The sequence below is a fragment of the Panthera tigris genome, chromosome B2, assembly GCF_018350195.1.
Source record: "Panthera tigris isolate Pti1 chromosome B2, P.tigris_Pti1_mat1.1, whole genome shotgun sequence".
NCBI lineage: Eukaryota > Metazoa > Chordata > Mammalia > Carnivora > Felidae > Panthera > Panthera tigris.
Genome location: NC_056664.1, coordinates 77,662,174 through 77,674,611, shown reverse-complemented (window position 1 = coordinate 77,674,611; position 12,438 = coordinate 77,662,174). Strand labels below are relative to the sequence as shown.

The 12,438-nt window shown below is 34.1% G+C and overlaps 1 protein-coding gene across 2 annotated transcripts in view; it reads right to left on the bottom strand.

The window, feature by feature from the left end:
* ZNF292 (zinc finger protein 292) overlaps positions 1–12,438 on the bottom strand; it is a 93,333-nt gene that overhangs the window by 32,212 nt on the left and 48,683 nt on the right. For both annotated transcript variants that reach the window (XM_042986773.1, XM_042986772.1), the window contains exons 3-4: positions 12,248–12,326; positions 9,873–10,008 (exon numbers count right to left, since the gene is read on the bottom strand). In XM_042986773.1, the coding sequence (XP_042842707.1) occupies positions 9,873–10,008; positions 12,248–12,326 (215 nt within the window). The remainder of the gene's footprint in view (positions 1–9,872; positions 10,009–12,247; positions 12,327–12,438) is intronic.

Genomic DNA, 12,438 nt, shown 5'->3' with positions numbered 1-12,438 from the left:
ACATGCAGTGGAATATTATTCACTTTTTTTTTATTTTTGAGAGAGAGCTTGCGAGCAAGGGAGAGAGACAGAATCTTAAGCAGTCGCCACACTCAGAGCAGAGCCCAACACAGGGCTCAATCCCACAACCCTGGGATCATGACCTGAGCTGGAATCAAGAGTCAGACACTCAACTGACTGACGCACCCAGGTGCCTTAAAAAGAAAGGAAATCCTGTCACATGCTACAACATGGATTATCCTTGAAAACATTATGTTAAGTGAAATAAGCTAGTCACAAAAAGGTAAATATGGTATTAAAGTAATCAAATCATAGAAACCAAAAGTAAAATGGTGGTTAACTACTGGCTGGTAGAAGTGGGTAGGGTAGAAGGAGTTGCTATTATTACAGAATTTTAGTTTTGCAAATGAAAAAGTTCTGGAGACCTGTTTTACAACAATATGAATATACTTAACACTGAACTATACACTTAAAAATAATTAAATGGTATATTTTATGTTACATGTTTTTAACCACAATAAAAAAATAAATTAAAAAATCAGTGCAGCATTGTTAGTCACAAAAATCCAAATTTAGAAATTTAATAAAAACACAACACCTCAAGCTCTGGGTAAGTGGCTCTTAACCCTGGCTGTACAATTATCTTGATCTTACAAAAAACTACTGATGCCTGGGGCTCAGACCCAGAGACTATGGTCTGAGGTAGGCCTCTTAAGCACTGAAATGTCTGAAAACTGTCCAGGTGATTTAGGCACAGCCAGGATTGAGTACCACTGCTGTAGGTATCTAGATTTCAGTGCCCAAATTACCAATTAGGGATAGTCTTAATATTCACCCCACCCCTCATCCTTTCTTGAGGGAATATATTACATTTATAAGAAATAGAATTTTTACTTAAAAGATTTCAGTCTTGCTTCCTTTTTCATTAATCTGAAACTTTATGGTCATAATGGATTATAGTAAAAATTTATGATAACTGAATTTTTGACATGATTGATATGAAACAGAATTTTTAAAAATTAAAAAAAAAAATTCTCTGTCAGAGCACCTGGGTGGCTCAGTCGGTTAAGGGTCAGGCTCTTGGTTTCAGCTCAGGTCATGATCTCACAACTTGTGGGTTCAAGCCCTGTGTCGGGCTCTGCGCTGGCGACACCAGCCATGCTTGGGATTCTCTGTCTCCCCTGTCTCTCTCTGCCCCTCCCCCACTTGTGCTGTCTCTGTCTCAGAAATAAACATTTAAAAAGAATTTTTTATTTAATAAAAATCCACATCATAGATGAACCTAGTTAGTATGTAACATTAAAATTTTTGTGTGAAGATCTCATTATGAGTTTTACGTTTAAGTTGACATATTTATCCACGTAACATTATTATAAAATACACTCATTAATGTTTCAAGATGTTTCAAGAAACCAGTGAGTGTATTTTAAAATCATTTTTAGTGAAAATGAAAATATGGGGGTCACTATGTTTATATTTAATTACATAATAGTAGAGTATAAATGCAAATATGTCATCAGCCCAAAACTGTGAGTGAATACTTTTATAAGCTTACTGTAGTTTAATTCTGTCAGCTTAATTTTATCCCGTCACTGATCCTCAAGGATCTAAGGGTTATATACAAGTAAAAGGCAATCTAATTTAGTAGTGATTTTTAAAAATAAAATCTAAAATGTTCCCTTCAGTTATTTTGTATACCAAGACAAGGTCAGTTAAGGGCAAAGAAGAGAAGCGGACACAAAGCAATAGAAAAAGGAAATTAAACAAACAACAGAGGAAGGGAGGGAGGGACAACCAATGAGAAACAAGTTAGGTCAACTGTATTCCTAAAAGTACTTAATACAGTCTTTAAGGTTTTCTTTTTAGTAACTTTCTGTAAGAAATGTCCTAACACCAAAAAAAATTGTCAGTAGATTTAGGTCTAGGTTTCAGAGTCACCTCTTCTGGCATTCTCTGTATAGACAGGTAAAGATATAAATATATCTTTATACAAAAATATATATATTATATATATCTTTATAAAAAAATATATATTGTATATATCTTTATACAAAAAAAATACACCAAAAATGTACCACAAGAGTGAAGGAACTACAGATTTCTTATCCAAAAGTAAATGCAGCTGTAATCATATCTGGCCTCATCCTATTTACCTGGAAAGTATGAGTTATCACCTGCTCTCTCCTCCCATCTCCCCTCCCTTCAAAATATTATTATATCTTATGTATGCTAATACCTGATAAACCAAGGAACAATTCTCTACCTTCACTTTTAAATGCAAAGTTTATTACTGAAATAAAGACTTATTTTCTCACAAAACTCTTAAGGATTTATAAGTACTGTGGTAAAGCTTAAGCTTTAGAAATTTCCTTTGAAAAAGAATGGGTTCTGGGGGGAAAGACACTGCTGGGCTTCAAATTCAAGAAAGGACTGGAAAGATGATAAAAATTTAATCTGTGCAACTGCAGATTGATATATTAGGATAATATATCAGAATAAGGGGAAAGGCTGAAGGGATTCAGTATGACTGTAATAGGGAGCTCTCTCAGAGTCTAGATTGTAAAATGATGACATAAACAAAAGAACGGGAAGCAGGCTCAGGACCAAGGATACACACACCCTGAGTGTTATAGACCTGGTACTAATCTGTGTGAATTGTTATTAAAGCTAGAACCCAAGATGGCCCCTAGCTCACCAAAAATGTTGAGAACAATCAAACTGGCAAAGGTGGGTACCTTCTTGAGAAAAGTCTGCTGCTTGGGTTTGACTATGTATTATTTATAATGACAGAGAAAAGGGAGACTTCCTCTTTTCTTATGGTGGTTCTGATAATAATAAACTTCAGATTTAAAAGGATAGACAGGAAAATGTAATTTTCAAAATGGGGCTGAGCAATAGAAATAATCCTAAATAAGAGTCTCAAAATTAATTATATTAAAAACATGGCTTGTGATTGTTCAGAAGAAGGTATGTGAGTGTTAAGTGACAAGACAGATTCACTAAACACAAATTAGGTTATACCTGTCAAATTATCCCAAAATGTCCCCAAATGTATCAGAGACCCAAATATAAAATGCAAAACTTCTATGAGAAAAATCTATAGAACTCTAGGTTTGATAGTGAGGACGTATGTATTTATGTATGCATATACTGTTATTCTATTTTATTTTATTTCAGTATAGTTAACACAGTGGTAATGAGTTTTTAGATAAAACACCAAAAGCATGATCCACAATAGAAAAAATTCCTAAGTTGGACTTCCTTAAAATTTAAAATTTCTGCACTGTTAAGGAAAAGGATAAGCCACAGACTGAAAGAACATATTTGCAAAACTTATAAAGGACTTGTATCCAAAATATACAAAGAACTGTTAAAACTTAACAATAAGAAAACAAATGATCTGATTAAAAAACAGGCAAAAATTCTAAAGGGATGCCTCATCAAAGAAGATATACAGATGGCAAGCATGCATATGAAAAGATCTTCAGGATCTTATGTCATTACAGAAATTGTTAACTGAAACAAAAATGTGGTATTACTATACACCTATTAGAATGCTAAATTCCCCCAAATAGGTAATACCAATTGCCAGTGGGGGTCTAGAGCAATAAGAATTCTCATTCATTGCTGGTAAGAATACAAAATGGTATAGTCACTTTAGAAAAAGTCTGGCAGATTCTTACAAAGCAAAACATAGTCTTACCATAAGATTTAGCAATCTTACTCCTAGTATTTACCCAACTGATGTGAAACTTGTGTCCACACAGAAACTTGCGTGCAAATGTTTATAGTAGCTTTGTTCATAAACAGCAACTTGTAGCAAACAAGATATCTTTTAACAGGTGAATGGATAAAGAAACGGGATGAAGAATCTTTTTTATTGCTAATCAGCAATAAAACAGCAATGAGCTGTTAAGGTATTAAAAACATAGAGGTCTTTAATAAGCAATAAAAAATATTCAGCAATAAAACAGAATAAGCTGTTAAGGTATCAGAGACATAGATGAATGTTAAATGCATACTGCCAAGTAAAAGAAGCTAGACCAAAAGCCTATAATTATGAAAATCTCAAAAAGGCAAAACTATAGAGATGGTAAATAAATCAGTAGTTGTCAAGTGTTCAGGAGAGGGTTAAATGGGTGAAGATAGTAGATATTTTCACGGCAGTGAAACTATTCTGTATGATACCGTAATGGTGGATACATGGCCACCATCCATTTGTCAAAGCCTATAGAACTTTACAGAACAAAGAAGGAATCTTAAGACATGCAAATTAAAAAATTATTTAGGAGGTTGGGAACACCCAGGATGAAATGCAGAATACGGCAAAAAAAAAAAAAAAAAATCTAACTGTACTACAAGTGTTATGAAAGAACTTTACTGGAAGAGGTGGGGAAATACTCATCTAACTTTGGATGAATGGAGCCTATCAGAAAAATGGCAAGAGATACTGTACACAAGCACTGTACTCTAATCAATAAAGCCATTTTCCACAGAGGTAGAAAACATGTACACTAAGACTGATTAAGTACACAGATGGCCAACGGTGTAGGAGGTCAGTCTGAAAAGGCTACATTATTGCATGACTCCAATTATGTGACAGTGAGAGGTTTATGTGAGGTTTATGTTTATGTGAGAGGTTATAGATAAGCAAGAGAAGGCAAGAATGATCCTTGTGGTATGGATTTGAGTGAAATACATCAGCATGAACACACTCATATTTAGTTTAATACACATACAGCTGGTTACATATAGAAATATTTACAGATGTGTATATACACGGCTTAGCATACCTACATATATTTTCTTGCTTTGTCTGTTGAAAGGTCCTAGAAGCAATGACACCTCCACAGCAATGAACACACCCAGTTATCAGATCTTAGTTTCTAATACTAGTCTCTAAGAAAAAGAACAAGGGCTCTTTGGAAAAATAGCTGATTCTAGCACTGGGGTAGAAAATATGCAAAATAAGCTGGAGTACCTTACAGTGTCAGAAAGCAAGGAAGTACTCAAATGAAAAACATACCCCACAATGAAGGGGGCATGTAAAAGGGACGCAGAAGTTAAATCAAAGAGTTCCCAATGGCCAAAGCTGGGACAATTTGAGCAACTAAAATAAAGTAGTATTGGATTATCACCAAAGTAGACAATGAATATCCATTAGTCCATACTGATATAAATAAATGACTGAATAAAAGGGTGAAAAGACAAATCTGTGTAGAATTCCAAATAATCTGTATAGATACTGCCCCCTCAAGAAAGTGGAGCTTAAATTTCCACCTCTGAAGTGTGGTCTGTATGTAGTAACTTCCTTCCAAAGAGTACTGCATGGAAAGGGAGGAAAAGAATAACTTTGAAGTGGAGAAACTTGATAAACACATTACCTCATCCAGGTAATCAAGTAATGTTAATATCAACAATGAGAAGTCATGCGGAGAGTATGTACCCTTGATATGATGTGATAACAATGACATTTTACCTCTGTGATCTTCCTCCCCAAATCCATAAGCCCAGTTCTAATCATGAGAGCAACATCAGATAACTCCCAGTTAAGGGACATTCTACAAAATACCTGACCAGTATTCCTCAAAACTGTCAAGGTCATCAAAAACAAGGAAAGTCTGAAAAATTGTCACAGCCAAGAGGAGCCTAAGAAGACATGACGACTAAATGTAATGTGGTATCCTGGATGGGATCCTGGAACAGAAAAAGGACATTAGGTAAAAACTAAGGAAATCTGAATAAAGTATGGAAGTTAGTTAATAACAAAGTATAAATATTGGTTTATTAATTGTGACAAATGTAGCATACTAATTTAAGATATGAAGAGTAAGGAAAATTGGCTGTGGGGTACATGGAGACTTTTCACAATTCTAAAACTATTCTAAAAATAAGAAGTTCATTTTTAAAAATAATAAATTAGGTCATAGTAACCTCAGTATTAAACAACACTACTTAAAAGAACTCTAGCCAAGTACTTGTTATGGTCTTTCACCCAATCCTTATATACAAAAAAGGAGAACCATGGAGCAGACAAAAAGAAAAATAGGAATATTTGATCAAACAACCATAATCAAACAGTACTGATTAAAGGACTAAAAGCAAGAAGGAAGATTTCTAATATCTCAGGGGCTAGGTTTCTGGACACGACCATTTTATGGTTATTATCAAGGACATGGATGCCAACAGAATATATGTTAATAAGAGGAAACTGGTAAGGACAAAAACCTTGAATAACAAAATCAAGACTTAAAAGAATATTGACAAGTTGCTGAGACACAATGAATCTAACAGTGAAATTAAGCAGAACGGGGAAAAAAAGGCAATGCCTTGTGTGCCAAAAGACAAAGTATAAAAATGTAGTTGAGGGGTGCCTGGGTGGCTCAGTCAGTTGAGTGTCCAACTCTTGATTTTGGCTCAGGTCATGATCTCATGATTCTGGAGTTTAAGCCCCACACTGGACTCTGAGCTGTCGGGCTCTGTATTGACAGCACAGAGCCCGCATGGGATTCTCTCTCTCCCTCTCTCTCTGCCCCTCCCCTGCTCATGCCCTCTCTCTCTCTCTCTCTCTCTCAAAATAAATAAATAAACTTAAAAAAATGTAGTTGATAATTTAAGGGTAGCATTTATTTTTTAAAAATTTTGTGTGATTTTAGTAATGTCATCAAGTTGTATGATTATGACTACCCAAAACGGTTAATGTCATCTCAAGTCACACTAACATGTATAAAATGTTAGGATGAAAAATATGAGAGCACCAATGACTTCAAAGCTGGCCAGATCATATTTAGGGTACACATGCAGTTCTAAGAATTATACATTAAAGAGAACAACAAAATGCACTGAAAAACAGGAATCATGGGGACGCCTGGGTAGCTCAGTCAGTTAAGTGTCTGACTTCAGCTCAAGTCATGATTTGAGTTCGAGCCCTGCGTCGGGCTCTGTGCTGACAGCTCGGAGTCTGGAGTCTGGAGCCTGCTTCGGATTCTGTGTCTCCCTCTCTCTCTGCCCCTCTCCTGCTCGCACTCTTTCTCTCTCTGTCTCAAAAATAAACATTAAAAACAAAACAAAAACCAGGAATCATGAATGTAGATTTAACATCTTTAAAAATCTCAATTGCTATGGCATGAAAGAGGGATTTATACTTTGGCATGGCTTTAGGGGTAGCACTAGATCCAAAAGATGGAATTCTAAGAATGTAGTTTTTGCAATTTTCACAGTGAAGATTTTCTAATCATAGGTTAAGAATGGACTGAACTACCTAGCAAACCATTCTCTAGAAGTGTTCAAGCAAAGGCCAATTTATTATCAGTGATGTTTTAAACGGGAGTTAAAAGTGGGCTTAAAAAAAAAAAAAAAAAAAAAAAAAAAGGCATTCAGTCTTTCCAATCTTGAGATTATGACCGAAGAAAGACTCAAGTAACATGTAAGCTTCAAGTTCCTGTGATATTCAAAGGCCATCTACCTCAATATGTTGGTTTAGTTATTACAGTTACTTTATTCTAGGATGCTAAAACCTTAAAGTGAAACCAGCATTTAAAATTTTGAGTTCCACCCACCCTCAATCCCCCAAATCAAAGAGCATTTCTTGGTTTAGCTGGGTTGTAGTGGGTCCAAACTTAGTCAATTAAAAAAAAAAATTCAGAAGTAGATTACTCTTCAAATGCATGAAAACTCTAGAGGCTTTACTATAAACTAATGAGCACAGCCTACTGAGGTGTACTCATTCTCTCAGCTCTAGCTCTTCACTTCACACTTGCTGTAGGCTAGATTAAGTTAAACTAAGGGGCTAGAGAAGTAAAACTAAAAGCTCCCCATCCTTTTCAACCATCAAGTTTGAAAATGTAAATCAATTCGTATTTTTGTGTAAAATGTTAATTCCTTCAAGTTTTCCAAAGCAGGTAATAAACATACACTTCTAGTTTATGTGTGTGATTAGCCATAAAATAACTCCCATCAAAGAGACATTCTAAGTAACAGAGGACCAAGTAAAGACTATGGATGCAAAATCTCTTGTCATTTCACATCTGAGTTGTATTAAAGTCTGGCTACCTATAACCCACTGTACTGTAAGAAACTCCTCTTGGCTAAATAGTCCACAAACTACTCTAGTAGCTATGTCAGGCAAAGAACAAGAAATAGAGCAGCACAGAAATGGGCAGAGACTTTGTTAATAGAAACAATGTTAAGCACGTTTAAGCAAGTAAGGAAACTGAGCACATGCTCTTTTAAAATAAATCTTAAATCTCTGCTAAGGTAAAGATTCCATTTTCCTATTTAGCGTAATGTGTAAGTTTGGCAAAAATGCTATTCAGAAACTAACAACAGAGAAGAGGAGTTAATTCTTTAATTTAAGCTAGGTGCAATTTTATTTACAGGTTTTAGGCTAGGTGCAACAGGCATGATATAAAAAGGAGAGAAGTCCTGACTTCAATTCCTGGCTCTGCCTCACATCACTGGCAATGTGATATAGAAAAGACAACCAATCTTCCTGAGCCTCCATTTCTCATCTGTAAAATAGGGACAATAAAGATCCTGCCTTTTTCACAGGATCATTGTGAGGGTTAAATGAAACCAGTACTTCTAAAAGCACATTTCAAACCGTTAGGAACTATACAATGCAATTTGATATTATTAATATATTACATCCAATATTTCCAAAAGCTGGATAGATCAGAAAGTATAATTTGATTATAAGAACAAATCACAGTGGTGTTAGTATACTAGGATAAAACTAATATGCCAAAGGCAAAAAAATCTAAGATTCTCAACTTTTAAATGTTGTTATTATTAATTTAAGTAATGAGAGTCCACTCCCCATTTCTCCAAGGTCTTGAGAACACTGTGGCTAATCTGTAGGTATCCATGATGGAAGGCGGTACTAAAAATCATCTGGCTTATGAAAATTAAGAAACAGATAACATTGCTAGAACTATCAGAAAAGCATGGAGAAATGGCTAAGAGGGGAGCCAGGTAGAAAAAAACCAGCTTGAAGAGAAGTTTGGAGACTGGCTGGGAAGACTGTTTGGTAAATATCAAAATACCAGAAGAATTCACAAGCAATGGCCCTAACAACACTCCTTTCTCAGGGCCTTCACAATTTGCTATTACATAGCAAAATACCTAGGGTTCGCCATCAATCAACAAGCAAAGCAGCAATAAACAACAGAAGTAGTTTATTTACTTCTTCAGTTAAATACCCTGGGAAAGGTCTGGATGAAATCTGGGTACTTTCCTAAACAATTTCAAGAAAAGTACCAAAGACTGTAACTGTGGTCTTCTTCATGGTGTATATAATTTTTGAACTCTTTTGAACATTAAGTGTTATACATATTATTAGTGATTTATTAGCCACCTACTTCAACAGGATATCTGCCAGTTTAACTGGAATCTTTACTGCCCAAGCTCATCCAATAACAACAAAACAGAATAAAATAAGATGGAGCAACAAGCTGAGAAAGAGTACTAATCTTAAAGGCAAAGACTTGAGAGTTCTAGCATGAATTTCTGTCTCTGTTTTGAGGAAAATCATTTAACTACCCTACTTCTGCTTCTCCATCTGTCAAGTAAGTTATCAAATATAAGCTAGACTGCCACCTGTCAGGATGCTGCAGAGTGAATTCCTCTACTGAAAAGATGCTGGGAAAATTTTTAGTTTTTCTGTTACTCTAAGATTGTGTAATATCCTATAAATACATCTTCCCCCAAATAAAATAAAGGTGAAGGGCCTGAAGCACCTCAGCTAAAATGTAATTAAATGGTCCTTCTCTGGGAAATCTTGAGATGAATTATACTTATCAAAACAATTTTTTAAGTACTCATTTTTTTTCTAGTCTAGTGATTTTTATTTTCTCTCTCTCTAGAAAATTTACCTTTATCCTTATCCAATGGTTCCTGGGAAAGAATAGTGCACAGTACCGGGTTTTTCCACACCCCAGTCTCTTGAGCTAGAGTAGCTAAAAAATGCAATTCACAGCTGCCATTCTCCATCAGCTTTTCATGAGCTACCTATAAATATTAAATAAACATCCAAAGAATTACAACAGATTTTTAAAAGCAAGCTTATCAGGCTCTAAATATAATACTAACTTTTGAAAAGACTTTTATCTTAAAATTTTCACATCACATTACAAAGTGCTGAATTCCTTTACTTCTGATTTTTTCAAGATGAATCTCAAGAATTGTATCAATTACAAATTTTAATAAATACAATGTATTTCTAGAAATAAGTCAAACTTATTTTTCCTCCAAAATCTAAACCAAGAGCAAAGTTATTTCTCAAGGAAGCTATCAGAATATCCATAGCATAAAAGACCTTACACATTTTATATCCTGTGTTAGTAAAAAAAAAAAAAAAAAAAAAAAAACAAAAAACTTTTTCCAAAAAACTACCATTAATAAGTGACAGATCTGCATCAAGGCCTAAGTGACAACATACACATATCCCAATAAAAGGGACTTTTGAAAACAACTAAATGCATGATTTTTCATTTATTTATTACATAGCCTTGGCAATATTCTATTTAAAGCTACGACACTAAAACTTGCTTACTAGTTGTTTCCAAGTGTTCATGCATTTAGTGTATTCTTCGAAACACAAAAGGACCAATAGTTTTTATCCAATTCAGAAACTGTTTATTGGGAATGTCTATGGGCAAAGGACTAGGGAAGAGAGCAACTGGTCCTGCATTTATGGAGCTTATCCTCTACTGGGGTAAAGAAAGGGGAAGCACAGGCTAAATGAAACAAATGCTGTTAAGCAGGTATAAAATAATGCCAAGGAAGCTCTGAAATAAGAGCAAAGTGTTATGGAAACTCTTAAAGCTACATACTATGTTTATACAAAAAGTCTATTCCTCAGAACCATAGAATCTTCCCACTGCAACAAGTTCCAGGGCTTGAAGAAATTTTCTTTAAGTAATTGCTGAAAACTACCATATAAGGATTTAGAGTTATTTCCTTCTCATTAACCCATATGGAAAATATCAACTAGTGCTACTGTTTCAAAAAGGAAAGTTTAAAAGTTTATCTTATGTCAACAAACAAAATAATGAGAAATTCAGTATTATATTTGCATATAAACAACTTAATTCAGGGATAGAGTGCCAAACAATGAAAAGTTCTACAATAATTATTTACCTAAAAATAAATACTTGCTGGGGAAATAACCTAAAACATGAGGTACTGATATGCTGAAGTAGAAACTACATGATCAAAAAGTTATTTGCAACGTGACAAACAAGACAAGACACCTTCATTGCCACAAACAATTAAGTATTATGTGTAAAATACTATGTGGAATCCTATAATATTAAGATATGAATCCTACCTTCAAGAATTTTGCAACTGATGAAGATTTTAATGGTTAATATTGAAACAGGAAAGCTGATTTCTCTACCTAAATATAGTTTATTTCACATGCTTCTAAAATTTGAGAATAAAATTCTCTTTAATGTATCTCTTACAGAAAAACATCAAGCCAAAAAATATTTTAAGAACTCTGGTTAGAGAAAGAGACAAGTATACTTTGTGAAACTAGCTAGCAGAAACATTCTTTTTAATTAATCAATTAATCAAAACGTACTTGAAGCTATAGTATATCCAGCACAATCTAGTGCTTGAAACAAAATTTAACATTCTTGAAAATATTCCAAGACAACTAAGTATTAAATTGTGTAGTACTACGTAAGGCAGAATAATAGCACTAAATAAAAAAGACAAAGCATGTGTTTTCAGTTATAGGAGAAAAGCATGAACTCTGGAATAAAGAACCTTGATTCAAATGACTACTCTGTAAGATCAACTGTACAAATTTGGGCAAATAAAAATTTTAAAGTATGAGCCTCAGTTTCCTCACCTTTAAAATGGGAAAAATATACCTACCCCCACAAAGGATTATATGATATATTAAATTCTTATAAAAATATTGCAGATGTTCAGCAATTAAACTGTTTCTAAATACAAATTAGGGCATTTTTTTTTTTTGTTTTCCCTTACTGGTCTGGCAAAGTCCTAAACTGATCTTAAAGAACAGTGCAATATTCAACCAATCTATCTAAATGTATATATTCATTTAGCACACATTTATTGAACATCTACTATATGCATGACATTAGTGTTAACAAGAGCTGCAATTAATGCTTGTTATTAGTTAGATGTTTTAAAGTGTAACCAAAAAATTTATATAGAGTAAAGAAAACAGACATAAGATATGCCTATATGAAATCTAATAGGTAGATATTCTCACCTGCACCAGTGTCTGAAACTGTTCCCACTGTTTATCTGATAACTCGACAGGCAGGCACAATAAAAGTTCAACACAGCTTCTAAAAAACAAAAAATTGGTAACGATAGAAATAATTATTAAGATTCAAAGTAAAATAAAACAAATAATTCTAGTATCAGTAGGTACCCCAAAACTATTCTATTTAAACTATC